The following is a 22124-nucleotide window of genomic DNA, read 5'->3' on the forward strand; positions in this document are numbered from 1 at the left end:
CCTTTGTACATGGTCCCTACAGTCTGGATTGCCGTCGCTGCACTTCCAAAACTCACTTCTGGCAAATTGGACAGAAAACAGGTCTCACAGTGGTTGATAAACATGGATGAGGATACCTACCAACGTGCTATTCCCGAGACGGAGACGAAGACCACGGACGAGCAGCCTGCTACTAGCCTGGAGAGTTCGCTCAGGGCGATTTGGGCTCATGTGCTGAACCTTCCTGAAGAGAAGGTTTCCTTCGACCGGTCGTTCCTTTCTCTTGGCGGTGACAGTATCTCCGCCATGCAAGTCATGGGCCAATGCCGAAAGCGAGGTCTAGGCCTTGGCGTGCAGGACATTCTGCGGAGCAAGTCTATTCCTCATCTAGCGACTGCTGTCAAGGAGATCGAGAATTCAGCAATAGACGTCGTAGAGGAGATTGACAAGCCTTTCGACCTGACGCCTATCCAGTCGCTATGGTTTCAACTTCCCAACCAAGGTCACGGACACTTCAACCAGTCTTTCTACCTTCGCGTGCTGAAGAAGACTACCCCGGGGGAATTCCAGCGCGCTGTAGATACACTGGTCTCTCGCCATTCCATGCTACGCGCCCGCTTCCACTTGACAGAGGAAAACGTATGGAAACAGCGGATTACGAACGATGTTGCCCACTCTTACCGTTTCCGTCATCATATTGTGTCCTCGAAACAAGAAGTGGATGCTCACATCGAGGATTCACAGAAGTGTTTGAACCATTCGTATGGTCCATTATTTGCCGCGGATATGTTCGAGTTTAACGGCGAACAGCACGTATTCCTCGTCGGCCACCACTTGGTCATCGACTTGGTGACATGGCGGTTGCTCTTGGAAGAATTGGAAGAGATTCTCCGAGGTGGAACACTACTTCCTCCAGCACTTCCATTCCAGAAGTGGGCTAAGCTACAACAGGAACATGCGCAAACGCTTAGACTGGATAGCGTCCTTCCACCTGCAAGTGTACCTCCTCTGGACTTTTCCTACTGGGGCATTCAGCACAAGGATAATACTTACGGAAATGCTGGTCAAGGAAGCTTTGAGCTGGACGCGTCTTTGACTTCCAAGTTCTTAACCGATTGCCATATGGCTTTGAAGACCGAACCTGTCGAAGTTCTTCTTGCTTCACTGATACATTCTTGGAACCGCGTGTTTACCGACCGGCCAGTCCCGGCCATTTTCAATGAGGGACATGGCCGAGAACCCTGGGATTCCAAAATTGACATATCGCGGACTGTCGGTTGGTTTACGACGGTATATCCTGTTTATGTCCAACCGGGGACCGAGTTGACTGATACTGTCCGTCGCGTCAAAGACTTCCGAAGACAAATCCCAGCCAACGGTCGGCCATATTTTGCTGCCAGGTGCTTGACACCCGAGGGACGCGAACGGTTCAAGACACACTGGCCCATGGAGATTTCCTTCAATTATCTTGGTCAATACCAGCAACTCGAGCGGGCTGACGCACTTCTCAAGCCTCTAGAGAGCATGGCCGGCGAAACAAGAGAAGCTGGTGGCACTGCTGACGTCGGCTACGATGCTCCTCGCTTCGGCCTCTTTGAGATCTCCGCAATCGTTTTCAAAGGACAACTTAAATTTGCCTTTACATACAACAGGCACATGCTTCACCAGGATAGCATCAAGCGCTGGATCACTGAATGTCAGCAAACTTGTACAGATATCGTACAGTCTCTCCTCAATCTGGCGCCAACGCCGACCCTGAGTGACTTCCGGCTTCTGTCCCTGACAGAAGAGCGGTTTCATTTTATGGTCGACCGGCTCGCGAAGATTGGGATCCCTGCTACGAACATTGAGGATGCATATCCATGCTCGAATATGCAAGAGGGACTTCTGCTCTCCCAAACGAAAGATGCGGGCTTCTATGCTGCCGTCACAGTGCACGAAGTCAAACTGCCGCATGGCCAGCCAGAGTGGCAAAAGCTGGCCGATGCATGGAGACAAGTCGTAAAGCGGCACCCTGCTCTCCGAACGATCTTCATGGAAAACATCGGAGCTGGTGAAGGTCTCTATGACCAAGTGGTCTTGAAGCAGATAGACGCCAACATTGTCCACTTCTCCAGTGAAGACGAGCAGGATGCAATTCGGATGTTTAATGCCCAGCGATCAGTCGATTACGATCATGGCCGAAGCCCGCCTCACCGATTCAGCATATGTACCACGAAAGACGCCCGCGTATTCTTCTGCATCGAGATTAGCCATGGCATTATGGATGGCCATTCCATGAGCCTGCTCTTCCGCGACCTCAAACTTGCCTATGCCGGGTCGCTTAGCCCGGACGGCCCCTCATACAGCACCTATATCTCGTACCTGCACAATCACAACCATGCCGCCAGCCTTGACTTCTGGAAGTCATACCTTAGCGGTAGCGAGTTGTGCTCATTCCCCATTCTCAATGACGGAATTGTCGTCAAGGAGAAGGAACTTCGCTCTATTCGCCTTGATCTTGGCAACTTGAGCGTGTTGGACCTTCAAGCCTTTTGTGCAGCGAATGGAATTACGCTCGCCAACGTGTTCCATACAGCATGGGCTCTCACTATTGGTCTTTACATCGGCACCCAGGATGTCACATTTGGCTATCTCACGTCTGCTCGGGACGCCGACGAGCTCGATGGAGCCCAGGACATGGTTGGCCCGCTGATCAACACGCTTGTCTGCAGAGTCCAGTTTACTGACAGTTCTTCGTGCCTGCTGGACATCGTCAGGGCGGTCCAGCAAGACTATATGAACAGTTTACCACATCGCCATACTTCACTGGCTGAAGTACAGCACGCACTGGGCCTAGGCGGAGATTCTTTGTTCAACACTGCACTCTCCTACCGGAGACTTCCTCCAGTGGGCCCAACTGACGACGCGAGTCTTCGCTTTGTTGAAGTCCAACCGATATATGATCCTACCGAGTATCCAGTTTCTCTGAACATCGAAGTTTCCGATGAAGCTGCTATGATTGACCTGGACTACTGGACCGATCATCTGTCGGATGGGCAGGCTGCTAATGTCGCAAGTTCTCTCGTGAGAGCCTTGGAAAACATTATATTCCACGCGGAGCAGAAACTGTCGGCCTTGGACCACCTGAGCGGCAAGCAATGGCAACAAATTCTGGGTTGGAACATCATGCCCGAGACCCTCTACGAGCGTGTCCATGACAGATTTGCCTCGTGGGTTAAGACGCAGCCGGATGCCCCTGCTGTTCGAGGCTTTGATGGCGACTACACATATGCAGAGCTGGATGCTGTTACCACTCGTCTAGCACGTCACCTCGTTGAACTCGGCGTTGGACCCGAAGTATTTGTACCAACATGCTTTGACAAGAGCTCCTATGCAGTTGTTGCAATGCTTTCTGTGCTCAAGGCTGGTGGAGCTGCTGTACCACTCGACGCGAAGCATCCCAAGCACGCACTGGAATTGCGAGTCGAAGACACCCAGGCGCAAGTGGTGCTCACATCTGCAGCGCGGTCAGACCTGTTTGAGGATGTCGTTCCGGACGTTGTTATCGTCGACTCCGTCCTCCTCGAAGACTTGGAATGCAGAGACGAAGAAGAAGGACCAGCATGCACGACGGTCCAACCGAATAACCCAGCATTCGTCATTTTCACCAGCGGCAGTACAGGGCGGCCAAAGGGCGTCATTCTTGAGCATGCAGCTATGGTCACAAGTGCGAACGCCCATGGTTCAAATCTCGGTATTGGCCCGGGATCGCGCTTTCTCCAATTTGCAAGCTACACGTTCGACAACTCTCTTGAAGAGATGTTCACCACCCTTCAACGAGGCGGGTGCGTCTGCGTGCCGTCTGAGGAACAGCGCATGAACGACCTCCCGGGAGCGATCGCCGAGCTAAACGCCAATTTCATGGATCTCACTCCTACAGTCGCGGCTTTGTTGAATCCTGCAGACGTCCCTACCATCAAAGGAATGGCTCTTGGTGGCGAGGCCCTTACGAAGGCGGTAGTAGATCAGTGGAGCAAACATGTTCATTTGCATGGGCAGTATGGCCCCAGCGAAGCAAGCATCAACTCTGCTTGGAAGGACTTCAAAAATGGCGGCGAGCCTACTAACATCGGACACGCTATTGGAAGTGTGTCATGGATAGTCGACCCAGAGAACCGAAATCGCCTTGTGCCGATTGGCTGTAAGGGAGAGCTTCTCATTGAAGGGCCGATCTTGAGCAGAGGATATCTGAATGATCCTGAGAAGACGGCTCTGGCGTTCATAACGGATCCTGAATGGGCTTCGGCAGGTGGCGCAACGGGGCGGAGGTTCTACTGCACGGGAGATCTCGTGCACTATACGTCATCTGGAGAGATGATGTACCTTGGAAGGAAGGACAGCCAGGTGAAGCTCAACGGTCAACGTATTGAGCTTGGTGAGATTGAGCACCACTTGAAGCTGAATCTGCCTCCCGAAGCCCAGTCTGCCGTTGAGCTTGTCAAGTTCTCAGACGAGAAGGGAACAAAAGCGTTGGTCGCCTTCCTCTGCCTCGAAGGGGAACCTGCAGGCTCGGTCAACGATTCCTCATCCGCCATAGGGCAGATGACAGACGAGATCCGTGCCATTGGAAAAGAGATGGAGCAAGCGCTGGCCAATGCACTGCCAGCCTACTACGTACCTTCAATGTTCCTACCGGTCACCAGCATGCCTATGACAACTTCCGGAAAGCTGGACCGCAAAGTACTTCGTCAGCTGGCTCAGACAATCCCAGAGGACCAGCTTCATACCTATCGTCTTGCTGGCAAGAGCGGCCGAGCGCCCTCTGGCTTTGCTGAAATCACGTTGGCTCGCCTGTGGTCCTCAATTCTGAAACTGGGTGCGGACTCTGTCGGAGCCGACGATTCCTTCTTCCGACTTGGTGGTGACTCTATCGGTGCGATGCGACTTGTGACAGCCAGCCGAAAGGAAGGCATCGTCCTTACTGTTTCAAACATCTTCGCTCACCCTAAACTTGCGGACATGGCAGCCTCCGCTACCGTGCTGTCATCTCAGGATATTCAAGAGGAGCCGACGCCCGACATGGCGCCTTTTGAGCTTCTCCCTGAAGACATGAGACGGAGATTGATTGAATTCGCTGCTTCCGAGTGTGGCGTTTTCCCTGACTCTATCGAGGATGTGTACCCTTGCAGCCAGCTTCAAGAGGGCCTCATCGCGCTTTCCAGCAAAGAACCTGGATCGTACGTCGCTGAGACGATCTATCGCTTGCCCCAAGATGTCGATGTCGATCGCTTTAGGCAGGCCTGGAATGAAGTCATTGCCTCTGAGTCTATTCTTCGAACACGCATAATCTACACAGAAGACTGCGGATTCCTGCAGGTTGTGGTACATGATGGAGTGGAATGGCAGTCCATTTCGAGTTTGCAGGACATCAACGAGACGCATCGACATTTGCCCGCTAAGAACGGAGCTCCTCTAGCGTCATATGCTATTGTGGGTGAGGGTACGACATCTCCGTTCTTCGTGTGGACGGCTCATCATGCTGTATACGACGGGTGGAGTCTGCCGGCCCTACTGTCTAAAGTGGAGAACTGCTATCGCCAGCCGCGCCAACAGGTTATCACATCCGTCCCCTACTCACGATTCATCAAATATCTGTCCACTATCGACAAGAAGCAATCGGACGACTTCTGGCTTCAAACACTCGAGAATATCGCGGCGCCCCAATTCCCTCAACTCCCCAGTCCGGACTACAATGTTCAAGCCTCCAGACAAATCGAGCATACCATCTCCGTTTCGAGAAAGGCAGGAATGGACATTACGATGCCTTCCATGATTCGCGCGGCATGGGGGCTGCTTCTCGCTGCTTACTCCGGTTCCGACGACGTCCTCTGGGGGGAGACGAACAGCGGCCGCGAGGTGCCAGTGCCGGGCATCGAGGATATTGTTGGGCCCACAATTGCCACTTCCCCCGTCCGGCTGCAAGTGAATCGCCAGTCCACTGTTGAAGAATACCTCCAAGGAGTGCAGCGACAAGCTTCAGCTGCTTTGCCTTTCCAGTTCGCCGGACTTCAGCACATTCGCAAGTTAAGCTCTGACACAGCTGCTGCGTGCGAGTTCCAGAGCTTGCTGGCTATTGTTGCAGGGGATAGCATGAAGGATCCAGAAGGCGGACTTTGGGATCTCCAAAGTACTGGAACCATTGGAACCAACTTCTTCAATTATGCGCTCATATTCAACTGCACTGTCTCGCAAGGCAGTGTGCATATTGAAGCGCATTACGACGCCCAAGTTATTCAAGGCTGGCTTGTGCAACGTCTCTTGAAACAATTCGACTTCCTGCTCAAGCGCCTGAATGCTCAAGAGGCGCGTCAGACATCCCTTATTGAGCTTGAATTGCTGAACTCGGACGATGAAGCCGTCATCTCTGCTTGGAATAGTCGCCCCGTCAACACTATCAACAAGTGCATTCACAACGTGATCTACCAGGATCAATGCATTCTGCGACCTTCGGCGATTGCCATCGATGCTTGGGATACGGGCTCTATGAGCTACCAGGAGCTAGATGAGCGAGCCACCCGTCTTGCGTCCAAACTGGTTTCTGTTGGTGTGCAACCGCACACCTTCGTACCTATTTGCTTCGACAAGTCAGGTTGGACTATCGTCGCCATGCTTGCAATCCTGAAGGCGGGAGCTGCATTTGTGCCGCTAGACTTCGAATCTCCCCTTCTCAGACTCCGCGAGATTGTTGGGGACGTCAACGCAAAGCTGATTCTCTGTGCACCGAAGTACGAACGGCTCTGCCAATCTATTCCCTGCGAGACCCTGGCAGTAGATAAAGAAGCCACTGAGCGTCAACCGGGACGCCTGTACACCCTGCCCTACGTTCAAAGCGACAGTCCTGCCTACGTTATCTTCACCTCTGGATCCACGGGCAAGCCCAAGGGAGCTGTCATCAACCACTCTGCATGGGTGTCAAGTTCTTCGGCTTTTGCGCCTGCGATGGGAATCTCGGAGACCTCGCGCGTCTTGCAGTTTGCCTCATATACCTTCGATGCCTGTCTCATGGAGATTTTGAGCACACTTATGCTCGGTGGGACTGTTTGTGTACCGGACCAAGCATCCAGGACGAACGATCTTCCAGGCGTTATCAACAAGTTCAATGTCAACTGGGCTACACTTACACCTTCTGTGGTGCGAACGATGCAGCCATCTCAAGTTCCCGAGTTGAAAACTCTGGTGCTTGTTGGCGAGGCGATGTCTCAACAAGACCTTCTCACCTGGGCTGACCGTGTTATGCTCGGCAATGGGTATGGACCGACTGAGTGCAGCGCCATTGCGACTGTCAACATTATGACTCCAACGACTAAGCCGTATAACCTTGGAAAGGCAGTGACAGCAAGAGGCTGGATCGTGGCGAAAGATAACCATCATGTTCTACAGCCGCTGGGTGCAGTTGGCGAGCTGCTGCTTGAAGGTGGGGGAGTTGGGTGTGGCTATTTGAACGATCCTGAGAAGACTGCGCAGGCGTTTATTGATAATGTTAACTGGACACTTGGTACGAGCTCAGTCGATGAAGGAGTTAAGAGGAGGTTCTATAAGACGGGAGACTTGGTCAAGTACAATGAGGATGGCACTATGATGGTAAGTAATTTTGTGTCTCCGTTGAGAAATACTAACGAGATTGCGTAGTATCTCGGTCGCAAAGATTCGCAGACCAAAGTCCGCGGTCAACGGCTGGAGTTGTCAGAAGTGGAACATCATCTCATCGACGATGCTGCGGTTCAGAATGCCCTTGCCGCCGTTCCCACCGCTGGACCTTGCGCGAAGCGTCTTGTTGGAGTTGTCTCCTTACAGAATGTCGCTGTTTCTGGACCAGCCGGTATGTTTCACAGATTATTTCGTTGACCGGCGCTAATATGAAACCCTCACAGGTCAAGAATTACAGCTCCTTCCCGCAGAGACAGCTTCCTTCAGCATCTCAGCAATCCGCGACCGCATCTGTGAGCGCCTTCCTGCTTACATGATACCGTCTCTGTGGGTGGCAGTGGCTGCATTCCCTCTCATGCCATCCGGAAAGATGGACCGGCGCCGCGTTGTTCAGTGGCTCGAGAAGATGGATAACGATACTTACCGGATTATATCAACTCTGGGCTTAGACGCACCAAAAGATGCCGTCAACGACGTGGAGAGCAAACTCCAGGCAATCTTCGCTACAGTTCTCAATCTTCCGGTCGAAGATGTGAGACTCAACCAATCGTTCTTGCACCTTGGTGGCGACTCTATCGCTGCTATGCAGGTCTCATCGCAATGTCGCGCACAGGGACTTGCGATTACCGTCCAGGACATTATTAGGTCGAAATCGATTGCAGCTTTGGCATCCAAGGCCTCCGTTACCGAAGATGATGCATCTGCATCTAAAGCCAACGAGTACGATCTTCCGTTCGATCTCACTCCGATCCAGCGCATCTTCTTTGAAACTGTTGGAGACACGTATAACCACTTCAACCAAAGCGTTATCTTGCGCCTTGCCCGATCCTTTGAGCCAGAGGAGGTCGAAGCTGCCGTCAGCTCGCTAGTGACGACACACCCAATGCTTAGAGCACGATACTCTCGAGATGTATCTAGGAGGTGGCGGCAAAGGATCGAAAAGGAAGTCAAAGCATCCTTTAGGTTGCGATACCATCGCGTGAGCAACGGCAATGAAGCGACCCTGCGGCCCATTGTCGACGAGAGCCAAGCGACACTGGACATCACTTCTGGACCTACTTTTTCAGTGGACCTGTTCGACCTGGAGGACTCGTTTACACAAGCCATCGCCCTTGTCGCTCATCACCTTGTTGTTGATGTTGTTTCTTGGGGCATTATCCTGGAGGATCTGCAGAACCTTCTGAATGGTACCAAGCCGCCGCCTCAGAGCCTTCCGTTCCACGTTTGGCAAGAACAGCAGGTGGAGAAGGCTAAGCAGGATACTGCAGGAAGAGTGCTTCCGGTTGCGGGAATTCCACCAGCCAACTTCGAATACTGGGGCATGGATGCCAAGGCCAACATCAACGGAGATGTGATCATTGAAGACATAGAGCTCAGTCCCAAAGACTCTATGCTGCTCTTGGGTGCTCACGATGCGCTAGCCACGGAGCCTTTGGATGTCTTCATTGCTGCTCTCTTGGAGTCTTTCCGCAAGGTGTTCACCGATAGGTCTACCATCACGATTCACAACGAAGGGCACGGCCGTGAACCGTGGAATGCGAAGCAGGACCTTTCCCGAACCGTGGGGTGGTTCACTACCATGACTCCAATTCATTTGCCTGTACCACCTGAGGAGCCTACCGACATTGTCAGTACTATTCGATGGGTCAAGGATCTCCGCGAAAGGATTCCTGACAAGGGACGTCCATATTTCGCATATAGACTCCTGACCGAGGAAGGCCAAGAGCGGTTCCCTGGTCACTGGCCAGCGGAGGTGGCATTCAATTACCTTGGAAGAATGCAGAATCTCGAACGGAAAGACGCCTTGTTACAGAAATTGGACGGTGTCACATCATCCGATATTGGCCCTGAAGTACCTCGCTTCTCCCTGTTCGAAGTCACAGCACTCGTCGCCCAGGGAACCATCAAGATGTCCTTTGGCTGGAATCGCCATATGCAACGACAAGCCGAAATCAAGCGCTGGATCCATGAATGCAAGCAGACACTCGTCGATGCTGTGGAGAAGCTTCTGCAAGTACGGCCCGAGCCGAGCTTGAGTGACTTCAAACTCTTGCCCCTTGCTTACAATGGCATGTCGAGGCTTTCTGCTGTTTTGCCTGCCGGAACGACGGTTGCGGACATTGAAGATATTTACCCTGCTTCTCCGATGCAACAGGGTCTTCTACTGTCTCAGTTGAAGCATCCGGAATTCTATGCCTACCACTGCATCTTTGAAGTCCGGTCGACGGACCCGTCCCGGACCGTCAACCCGAGAAAGCTCGCCGAGGCTTGGCAGATCGTTGTTCATCGTCATCCAGCTTTGCGAACTGTGTTCATCGAGAGCCTTTCAAAGACTGGGCTTATGGACCAGGTCGTCTTCAAGGACAAGCCTGGACGTATTGCATGGATTGCCGACTGCGAAGACGAAGATGCGGTCGAATTGCTACGGAATCAACCGCCAGTGGATTACCGCGAATTCAATCCGCCACATCGTCTCACTATCTGTAAGACCAAATCCGGCGCCGTATGGGTTAGGCTTGAGATGAGCCATGCCATTTGCGACGGCAGTTCCATTCCCAACATCCTCCGGGACTTGGCAAGGGCATATGAGGGCAAGCTGTCAAGGGCAGAGCCTGGGCCGCTGTACAGCGACTTCATTGCTCATATCCTTTCCAGTTCACGGGATGCCGATGTCAACTACTGGAAGGCTTACCTATCCGGAGTGGAGCCTTGCTTTTTCCCGAATCTGCACGATGGCAAGCCTGGACCTCATGAGCTTGGCTCATATGAAATCCATCTTTCCAAAGCTGCCGAGATTCAGCACTTCTGCAAGAAGAAGGGCGTCACTTTGTCGAACGTTTTGCAGTTAGGCTGGGCACTACTTCTCCACTGTTACGTTGGAGCTTCCGATGTCTCCTTCGGCGTCGTCGCATCCGGTCGAGATGTCCCCGTTCGCAACATCGAGGAGGCGGCAGGCTGCTTCGTCAACATGCTCATCTGTCGCTTGCAATTTACGGATGAGACATGTATAGACCGGCTACTCGAGACGCTGCAGACTGACTCCGTCAATGCAATGGCACACCAGAGCTGCTCGTTGGCGGATGTGCAACACGAGCTCCAGCTCCCCTCGCTATTCAATACGGTCTTCACTTTCCAGAGGAGACACCTTTCCCGCGACCCTGAGAAGACTGCGCTGGTGTACGAGAACGTTGAGGCTGCTGATCCTGGAGAGTATCACATTACGGTGAACGCCGATGTGTCTGAAGAGGGAACCACTGTCGACTTTGGCTTCTGGAAAGACAAGATTTGCCCCACGCAAGCGGAGAATATGGTGCACGCCTTCGAACAGATCCTGAATTGCATCGTCGATAATGCGGACAAGGACGTCACGATTGGAGAGCTGGATTTCGTCACTGATGGGACCATCCAGCAGATCATGGAGTGGAATCGGGAACTTCCACCGCCAGTGCGCCGCTGCGTGCATGATCTTATTTCAGAGCAGGCGCTTATCAGGCCTCGCTCGGCCAAGGCCGTCGAAGGCTGGGATGGGAGCTTCACCTATCAAGAGTTCGATGAACTCACAACGCGTCTGGCGGTATACCTTAACACTCTTGGAATATCGACTGAGACTTTCGTTCCGATCCTCTTCGAGAAGTCTTCTTGGGCTATTGTTGCGATGATCGCAATCATGAAGGCTGGAGGGGCATACGTCCCACTTGACCCTAAGCACCCATCTGCTCGCCTTCGCCAGCTGATTCGCGACGTAGGTGCAAAAGTCGTTCTCTGCTCAAAGAACTATCATCCAAGGGCAACCGAGGTCGCAGCGACCGCAGTGGTCATTGGCAAGCAGTCCGTGAGCAGAATTGCCGCCGCCAAAGGATTGAAGCCGAAGTCCGATGTCACGCCAGACAATGCTGCATATTGTCTGTTTACTTCTGGAACTACGGGAACGCCAAAAGGAACAATAATTCCTCACCAGTCCTTCTGCACGAGTGCTTCCGCATTCACCCGTCTTATGCACATTGACTCTACCTCTCGGACGTTCCAGTTCGCCAGTTACACGTTCGACGCAAGCTGTGCTGAGATCCTTGCCGCCCTTACCGTCGGTGCTACTGTTTGCGTTCCCAGCGAGGATGAGAGGATGAATGACCCCGCAGGGGCGATCCGGAGGTTGAAAGCCACCTGGACCTTCTTAACGCCCTCTGTGTTGGGAACGATGAAGCCCGAGCGCGTCTCCACGCTGAAGAGCCTTGTCGCTGGTGGTGAAGCGGTTCCTGGCCCTGTCATCACGAAATGGGGTACACATGTGAATCTCATTAACGGCTACGGACCCACAGAGACGACCGTCTTCGCGGTTGCCGGCGTCAAATCCACCCTCGACAAAGAGCTGGTTGATACCGATCCAGGAACCATCGGTGTTCCTTCTGGATGTCGGCTATGGGTGGTGCATCCGCGAAATCACGACAAATTGATGCCTATCGGAAGTGTTGGCGAGTTGCTCATCGAAGGCTTTACAGCCGCTCGTGGCTACCTGGGTGATGAGGTCAAGACAGCGAAGGTATTTATCGAGAATCCCGCGTGGACCAAAGAGTTGGCTGCAGTTAACCCTTCGTTCCGGACGGCCCGCTTCTACAAGTCCGGAGATCTTGTGCGCTACAATTCGAACGGATCCATAAGTTACATTGGCCGCAAGGATACCCAGATCAAGCTCAATGGCCAGCGTATTGAGCTTGGTGAGATTGAGTACCACGTCAAGAGCAAGTTCCCCGAGGGCGTCCAATCGGCTGTGGAACTCGTAGCGCCAGCGAGTCGTAGCTCCGCCAAAGCTCTTGCTGTATTCTTCTCCATGGATGAATCGGAAGAGAATCAATTAGGAAACACCGCCCAGCCGCTTTCTGCTTCAGATGAACTGCTACTGCCCATGGACGAGCGGCTACAGCAGATGTGCAAGACAGTGGAGAATGCCTTGGCAGGCGTGCTGCCTTCGTACATGATCCCATCGATATTCATCCCCATTGCAAAGATGCCTTGGACAACAGCGAGCAAGCTCGATCGCAATCGCCTGAAGAATCTTGTCCAGAATTTGACCAAAGAAGCCATGGCGCCGTACCGACTGTCAAGTGCAGCAAACAAGCGGAAACCTATGACAGACGCCGAAAAGAAAATGCAGAAGCTGGTGTGCTCGGTGTTGAACCTTCCAGCTTCATCTGTCGGTCTGGACGACAGCTTCATCCGGCTGGGTGGTGACTCTGTGGCGGCTATGCGGCTTGTAGCGGCGGCACAAGCAGAGCATCTCGAGCTATCCGTTATCGACATATTCAAGCAGCCGAAGTTGTCGGACCTGGCGGCTAAGTGTAACATTGCGACTGATACCGGTGCAAAGACGGACAGAAGCATCGAGCCATTCCAGTTGTTACGACATCCGCTGTCCAGATCCCAGGTCCTGGATGAACTTGCTGAGCAGTGTCGTGTATCAAAAGACAAGATTCAGGATGCGTACCCGGCAAGTCCACTCCAGGAAGCCTTTGTTACGCTCTCAATCAAGCAGCCTGGAGCACACGTTGCGCAGCATATCCTCGCATTGTCCAAGTCCGTCGACATCACTAAACTGAAGGCAGCGTGGGATAAAGCTGTACAAGAAATCGACCTTCTCAGGACGCGCATTGCACAGACTCAATCCGGTGCCTTTGTACAAGCAGTGCTGGTGGAAGATCCTATTTCCTGGCGTGAAACATCCACTCTGGAAGCGGCCGAGTCTGAAGTCTCACAAGTGCCCTCTTACGTTGGTGGCCAACTGGCAGCATACACTCTCGTCCGTACAGAGAAAGACGAGCGGTACCTGGTTTGGACGATTCACCACGCTTTGTATGATGGCTGGAGTATCCCATTCATGCTGCAGAAAGTGGAGCAGATATATCAAACCGGCCTTTCGGATATGCCAAAGGTGCCATATACCAGGTTCATAAAGTACATCCAAGATGCAAACCCGGATGCCTCAAGGAGCTTCTGGAAAGAGCATTTGGCTGGTGCTTCTCCTTACCAGTTCCCACAGCAGCCTCATTCGACTTCCCACACGGCGCCGAATGGCCAGGTTTCGCAGCATACTGCGAAGTTTACGGCTCCTCGACACACTGACATTACACCGTCAACCGTCATTCGAGCGGCATGGGCGATCCTTGTGGCAGCTTACACCGGAAATGAGGATGTAGTTTTTGGAGAGACTTTGACTGGAAGAGATATCGCCGTTCCGGGTATCACTGAGATATGCGGACCAACGCTGACTACTGTGCCCACGAGAGTCAAAGTCGGTCAAACCTTGACCGTTTTGGATTTGCTGAAGGGCATTGCCAGAACTGCCACAGATCGGATTCCCCACCAGCATCTGGGCCTATCCGAAATCAAGCGCATCGACCAAGACACGACAGCTGCTTGTGACTTCCAGAATCTGCTCGCTATTCAAACGGGCGGTCAACAACCCACGGAAACGATGTGGAAGTTCCACAACAGTGGTATTCAAGAGAACTACTTCACCTACCCGCTGGTCATTGAATGCAAAGCGCAGCCAACCAATGTTGAAATCACTGCTTACTACGATGCAAATGTTGTTTCGACGTGGCAAGCTCAACGCATGTTGTATCAACTGGATGCAATCCTGGGCCAACTGAACTCCGTCAACAACGTCCGCGACATCAATGTGTTCAGCAAAGAGGATATGCAGCTCGTGAAAGAGTGGAACTCCTATGAGCCGGTGGTAGTCGACGATACAATTCACTCTCTGTTCCTGAAGCAGGCTGCAGCGCGGCCGAATGCTCTGGCTGTGTCCGCTTTTGACGGCGACTTCACCTACGCTGAATTGAGCGATCTCGCATCTCGACTCGCCCAGGAACTCATGAGACTTGGTGTCGGACCGGAGAAGATGGTCCCCCTATGCATCGACAAATCCAAGTGGGCTGTTGTTGCCATCATGGCGGTCCTTCTCGCAGGGGGAGCTTACGTCCCGCTCTCACCAGAACACCCGGCTGAGCGACACCGTCAAATCATCGGGGATTGCAATGCCACAGTACTTCTGTGCTCACCAGCATACGAGACGCGTTTCGCCAATGCTGTCGACAAAGTTGTGCCACTGAGCGAATCAGCTGTTCGCGGTGTTCCTGCTCACCACACAGCTCTCCCAGCTCGTGCGAAGGGCCACAATGTCTGCTATGTCCTCTACACTTCTGGCAGTACCGGCGTGCCAAAGGGCGTGGTGATTGAACACCGAGCTATCGCTTCCAGCTCGGCCGCCATCTGCAAAGCTCTGCACCTAAACCAGTCCTCGAGAGTGTTCCAGTTCGCTTCATTTGTTTTCGATGCCTCCGTTATGGAAATCTTGACTACCCTTACCTGCGGCGCGACGATTTGTATTCCGTCTGACGAGGAGCGGACTACGGACATTACTTCAGCGATCAACAAGTTAAACGCTACCTGGACCTGCCTGACTCCGTCTGTTGCCAACGTCATTGACGGTCCTGCAGCAGTCCCAACTTTGAAGACTTTTGCATCCGGCGCAGAGGCTTTGACGCCCGAGACAATCAATAAGTGGAGCGGTGGATTGCAACTTCTGAACGCTTACGGACCTACTGAAGGATCCATTGTGGCTGTCGCGAACGACAAAGTAAACACTCAGCGCGACACATCCAACATTGGCCACATGCTACAGAGCGGACGAGCGTGGATCGTGAATCCGGAAGACCCCAACAAGCTAGCGCCGGTGGGCTCAGTCGGAGAACTATGCATCGAAGGGCCTCTGCTTGCAAGAGGTTACCTGAACAATCGTGTCAAGACAGCAGAGTCGTTTGTCGAGGATCCACTTTTCATGAAGATGTTCCTTCCACGCGGTACACACAGCAGAATCTACCGCACGGGAGATCTGGTGCAGTACGCACCTGATGGCTCAATCCGCTACATCGGGAGGAAAGACAACCAAGTGAAGCTCGCTGGACAACGTATGGAGTTGGGAGAAATTGAGCATCATCTTCAGGCGGATGAGCGTGTACGACAGGCCGTCGTAGTGATGCCGAAGAATGGCCCTGGAAAGAGGAAGTTGGCAGCAGTGGTTGCGCTGCGCCAGCTTCCTACTTCGACAAGTCAGCCCTGGAACACGCCGATTACTGACCCCGCGACAATGCGTGTTGTTGCAGAGGTCAATAAGAGGTTGTCCGACTTACTTCCGTCTTATATGGTTCCTTCGGTATGGGTTGCAGTGAGCAAGATCCCCGCTTTGGCTTCGTCAAAGTTGGATAGGAAGCAGGTGACTGCATGGTTGGAGAACATTGATGAGGGCACCTATCGGAACATCTTGGAATCTGAGAGCAGCGGCGACGTTGATGCACCGACCAGCGAGACTACGAAGAAGTTGCGGAGCATCTGGGCGAAGGTGCTTAATATCCCAGTGGAAAGTATCAAGCCGAACAAATCCTGGCTTTGTAAGTTGATTGCACCAAAATCGTATGCATTTTGCTGACCTTTGTCCAGCACTTGGTGGAGACTCGATTACAGCAATGCAGATGTTAGCCCGATGCAGGAAAGAAGGCATCAACCTCACCTTGAACCAGGTCCTGCGCAGCAAGTCACTGGCACACCTCGCAGAGACCATAGCCAGCAGTGCTGATTCTTTCTTCCACGGCACCGAGAAGATGGATCAGCCTTTCGACCTCTCGCCCATCCAGAGATTCTATTTTGAGTCGATCGGGGATGACGAGAATTCGCACTTCAACCAATCGTTTACGCTTCGCCTTTCAAAGCGTACCGATCCCGCACTGTTGAAGAACGTTCTGGATGCTATCGTCAAGTGTCATTCGATCCTTCGCGCCCGCTTCTCGAAAGACGATTCCGGCACTTGGCGACAGCATATCCCGAAGGACGCGGTGGACGCGTACAAATTCGAAGTTAACTCTGTCGCTAAGCAAGATGATATCGTCCAGCATGCGTCCGCCACACAGAGGAGTCTCGATATTGTGCGAGGCCCCGTCTTTGCAGCCGAACTATTCAACATCGGCGCGGAAGACCAAATCCTCTTCATCACCGCACATCATCTCGTGGTCGATGTCGTGAGTTGGAGAATCATCCTTGGCGATATCGAAGAGTGCCTCCAAGCCGGGAGGTATGAGTCGCTTCAGCCTGCGCTTCCATTCCAGGTCTGGTGCGAAAAACAAGCGGCACATGCCAACCAGCCAGCACAAATCGACCGTCTCAAAGCCCAGGACTATAAAGTACATTCAGCGGATCTGTCGTTCTGGGGTCTTGACAAGCGTGAAAACCTCTATGGCGACGTGGAAAGGGATTCCTTCACTCTGGAAGAGGATGTATCTGGCAAGGCGCTCAACGATCACTCAGCTTTGAGGACCGATGTGGTCGACCTGCTTCTTTCCGCTCTTGTCCACTCCTTCTCCCGAGTGTTCATCAATCGTCGGACGCCCACCGTATTCAACGAGACTCATGGGCGAGAGCCTTGGGACGGAAGCAATCTAGATCTCTCAAGGACCGTCGGCTGGTTCACGACAATGTACCCCATCACGGTCGATATTGGAGAAGACGAGGACGAAGTGATCCATACTGTCAGGAGAGTTAAGGATCTCCGCCGAAAAGTCGTCGATAATGGCCGCCCTTACTTTGCGCATCGATTCCTCACTGACGACGGCAAGGCACAGTATGCAGACCACCAGCCTCTGGAGATCCTATTCAATTACCTTGGAAAGATGCAACAACTTGAGGCAGACGATGCCTTGTTCCAGTCCGTGCAGTTCGAGGAGGATCAAGAAGCTGAGATGACAGATCTGGGCGCGAAGACGCGAAGACCGGCGCTTTTCGAAGTCTCAGCGTCCGTTGTGCATGGACAAATCCAGTTCAGCTTCATGTATAATCGCTGGATGAAGAATCGGAAAGGTATCCGTCGTTGGATCTCTGAGTGTCAACGGACACTTGAGGAGATTGTTTCGTCCCTTTCGACCATGGATAGCCCTCAGCCAACTCTGTCAGACTTCCCACTCTTGCCTTTGGAGTCGTACGATAGGCTGGATCGCGTCATCAAGACATTCCCTGGTGCGGGCATTCTGTCGTATGAGCAGGTCGAGGACATGTATCCTTGTGCGGCAGTGCAAGAGGGAATGATTCTCAGCCAGATCAAAGATGCAGAGTCCTATCTCTCGTACTCGACTTTCGAGGTCAAAGCTAAACAAGGAAAAGTTGATGTGCACAGAGTTGCGGAAGCTTGGCAGAAGGTGGTGAACCGCCACCCAGCCCTACGAACCATTTTTGTCGACAGCGTCTGCAAGGGTGGAGTATTCGACCAGATCGTGCTCAAGAAGCCTGACAGCGGTGTTGTTACACTTACCTGCAAAGACGAGGATCTGACAACGAAGCTGGAGTCCATCAAGTACACCAAGCTCAACGGAAAGAAGAAGCCGAAATTGCCGCACCAGTTCACGATCGTACAAACCAGTTCCGGCAGAGTCATCGTAAAGATGGAGATTAACCATGCGGTCATAGATGGTGGATCTCATGCCGTCATTCGACACGACCTTGAAGAGGCTTATGAGGGCCGCTTGTCCGCAGAGGAAGGCCCTCTATATAGCGATTATATCAAGTACCTTCGCAGTCAGCCCGCTGGAACTTCGGAAAATTATTGGAAAGAGAAGCTTCGAGGATTGCAGCCCTGCCACTTCCCCATCACTCCTCAGCATTCCTCCAAGCAAAGACAGCTGCACTCGCTCTACATGGAGTTCAGTCGTTTCTCGGAGCTTCAGAGCCTGGCCGAAAGGAACAGCGTTACGTTCTCTAACATTATGCTCGCTGCATGGGCACTAGTATTGCGTTCCTATACCGGATCTTCAGATGTTTGTTACGGCTATCTGACGTCCGGCCGGAATATTCCCGTGGACAACATCGAAAACGCTGTCGGAGCCTTCATCAACATGCTGGTGTCGCGAGTAGGCGTATCGCGCAATCAACCACTTCTGGACGTATTCCGAAAGGTCCAGAATGATTTCATCGAGAGCATACCGCATCAACATTGCTCGCTTGCGCAATTCCAGCATGACCTCGGACTCTCTGGCAAGGCTCTCTTCAACACCGCTGTCTCTATTCAGAATCATGGCGCTGCTGAAGCCCACGCGGGGTCAGAGTCGAATGTTGTGTTCGAGCATTTCGACGCTCATGACCCAAGCGAGTTTGCCATTACCGTAAATATTGATGCGACGCGTGACGACGAGGGCGTGCGGTTCTCCTACTGGACCGATTCGTTGTCCGACCAAGCTGCAAAGAATATCTCTTCTACCATGGCAAAGATCCTGTCCCAAGTTCTCGTCGACCCAACTCAGACCATTGGTGAGTTCGACGCTGCCGTCACCGAGAAGCCTAAAGATTATCTCAAGCCGACAGCCCAACCGCGCCGCCCTTCTTTGGCAAGGTCATTAAGCTCAATCAGCAACGGTTCGGCCCAAGCAGCAAGATCTGTCAGACCCACTCCAAGATTTGAGACCAGCGATCCATTGGCTTCATCGCTGCCAGTGCCCAAGATCGAGACGCCAATGCCAAGTGGAGCGCCTGATTGGAGCAGCCTCATCCGGAACATCGTTCAGGAAGTGGTGCCGCAGATTGTGGATCAAATGCTGTCCAAGAATAATCTTGCTCCACGCCCCGCAGCATCCACAGTCACTGATATGACGAATCAGATGGCGAACATGCTCACCCGCAAAGCGTCGCAGTCCATCCGCGGCAGACAGGACCTTGACGCCCGCTCCGTCCGATCTCGACGCATGAGTGTGGCGAGCCGCGCCAGCGACGCTGAGAGTAGGATTCAAACGGCTGCCGACATGGTAGCTGCAGCTGGTGTGATGGCTACAGAGGCGTTGAAGGCGGTGCCTCCGGATTTTGTTGAGAAGAAATTGCTCAGTCTGTGGAGCGAGTTGTTGGATATGGTGGAGGATTCCATTGGTGGGGATGATAGCTTTTTCGTAAGTCTCCTTGATCTCAAACCCTCAGTGACGCTGCTGACATTCCAAGCAACTGGGTGGTGATAGCATTATTGCTATGAGGTTGGTCAGTGCAGCTAGAGAGGAAGGTCTCTCTATGACGGTGGCGGATGTATTCAAGAACCCCACGTTTGCAGATATGGCTAGGGTACGTTACATGACATCTGAGTATGGAGTCGTTACTAATGTGAACAGGTTGTGCGAGTCGCTGGTGAAGTCATTGATCAGATCCGGTCTCAGGCTGGCGGCGAATCCGTTGCCGGGCCATCCAAACAAGCCAACGCATTTCGCGAGCGGGCCTCGTCGGCATGGAAAGACTTCCAGTCAATTGTCTCCGAACATGCCATCATTGATGAGAATGATAAAGAGGACGGCGAGAGCGGTAGAGTGGCACTGAGCAAGGCGGACCGAACAACTGAACAAGAGAAGGAAAAAGAAAAGACAGAACGGGCCTTTAAGCGCTGGCAGGGATTTACCCTCTCAAACAACCAGACTCAGTCAACCCGCCCGACCCAGAAGCACCAACACCAGGCATCTGTCCAGACCATACCCGAGGACCCCAATGCTCATAAATCGGTTTCGCTTCTTGGAGATCCAAGCGTCGATAGTGTCATCTCGAAGGTCCAAGTTTTCAAGGGTGGCATCTCAGACGTACTTCCAGCGACAGACTTCCAGTCTCTAGCAATCACCGGTACCCTTCTGGAGTCGAGATGGATGTTGAACTACTTCTACCTCGACGGTGGTGGCCCGCTCGATCTTCGCAAGCTCAAACAGACGGCGTTCCGCATTGTGCAAGCTTTCGACATCTTGCGAACCGTTTTTGTCCCCTATGGTGATCGGTTCCTGCAGGTCGTGTTGAGAAAACTTCAACCCGATTTCATCTATCAGGAGACGGACCAAAGCCTTGATGACTTCACCACGGAACTTCGACAGAAGGATCGCGAACATGGGCCCCGTCTTGGAGAGACATTCGTTCAATTCATCGTTGCCAAGCAAAAGAAGACTGAGCATTATCGCATATTCATGCGCCTGTCACACGCTCAGTATGATGGATACTGTCTTCCCAAGATCCTTGGCGCTCTTCAAGCTGGATATAATGGCCTCCCGATATCTTCTGCCCCCAGCTTCGGGACCTATGTTCGAGAGTCTGCCAAAACTGTTGCCGGTGCCCACGATCACTGGAGAGAAGTGCTCCGCGGCTCGACGATGACTGAGATCGTGCATCGTTATGGTCCAAATTACCAGCGCTCAGCTGGCCGAACGGTTACACTCAAGCAGACGCTCACGGTTCCAAGCCTGTCTCGCCTGAACATTACGACAGCGACCGTCATGAAGTCTGCCTGGGCATCCACATTGGCGCGACTCGTTGGCAAGTCCGACATTGTCTTCGGCCATGTCGTCTCAGGGCGCAACAATGGCGTTCCCAATGTGGAGAGCATCATCGGACCCTGCCTCAATATGGTTCCGGTGCGCGTTGTGTATCGACCCGAGTGGACCGTTCTTGATCTTCTCAACTACATTCAGGAACAGCAGATTGCTAACATGCCATTCGAGTCTCTCGGTTTCCGAGAGATCACGCGCAACTGCACCGACTGGCCTGATTGGACGAATTTCTCCAGCGTCCTCCAGCACAACCAGAACATCCATTCCGACGACGCCACACTTCAGCTGGGAGGCATTGAGTACAAAGTGGGCGCTGTTGGGTCCCAAGAAGACTTCGCCGACATCTCAATCCTGTCTACGTCCAGAGGCGGCGATCAGCTCGAGGTCATGCTCACGTACGCACCGAACAGCACCATCACGTCGCAGTACGCCCAAGACATATTTGACATGCTCTGTACAACTGCGATTACCTTTGCGGAGGATCCGTACACGCTTCTCCCGTCGCCGTCGGAACTCACCTCGCAAGGCAGTAGCACTCTGCACTCAGAGAAGAGCGTGAAGCAAGAGAAGCAGCCCGTATCTCTTCCCACCGATACTGGCCTCCCTAAGAACGAACTCAACACCCTCGCTGCTACATTACGGTCGGCATGGGAGCAGATACTTCGCCCCGGTAACGGCGGCCTGCTTTCCCTGGATTTGAGCTCAAACTTCTTCGAGCTTGGGGGAGATATCATGGGCTTGGCGCAGGTGGCGAGTATCCTGGACCAGGAGGGGCTGAGGGTCCGGGTGGAGGACCTGATTGATAAGTCTGTGTTTGTGGACCAGGTTGGATTGCTGGCGGTGGAGAGGAAGAAGGTGCTTGAGAGTGAAGAGATGAGTCCTTGGGGGGAGAAGGCTCGAAACCGCGCGCAGGCGGTGAAGGAGAAGGATGGGCAGCGGTCTCAGAGTGGGTTGGGTTTGGGATCGCTGGTGAAGAAGATTGGGTTGAAGAAGAAGAGCACTTGAGGGAAGGCTCTTTGTCTGTTGCGTTCGCTGGTTTTGTTCTTTTGTTAATTGATTTTCGCTAGGTGTGCTTTCTCTTTT

General features: G+C 52.9%; 1 protein-coding gene across 1 annotated transcript; it reads left to right on the top strand.

The window, feature by feature from the left end:
- Window positions 1–102: 102 nt before the first annotated feature.
- EI97DRAFT_376971 (nonribosomal peptide synthase) lies at window positions 103–22046 on the top strand (the record flags this gene model as incomplete). Its single annotated transcript, XM_033795588.1, has 6 exons — window positions 103–7602; window positions 7651–7840; window positions 7893–16112; window positions 16162–19640; window positions 19690–19806; window positions 19854–22046. 6 exons carry the CDS (start codon window positions 103–105, stop codon window positions 22044–22046), a joined length of 21699 nt encoding a protein of 7232 aa, XP_033654150.1.
- Window positions 22047–22124: the final 78 nt, after the last annotated feature.

Source organism: Westerdykella ornata (assembly GCF_010094085.1).
Source record: "Westerdykella ornata strain CBS 379.55 unplaced genomic scaffold EI97scaffold_10, whole genome shotgun sequence".
NCBI classification, from domain to species: domain Eukaryota; kingdom Fungi; phylum Ascomycota; class Dothideomycetes; order Pleosporales; family Sporormiaceae; genus Westerdykella; species Westerdykella ornata.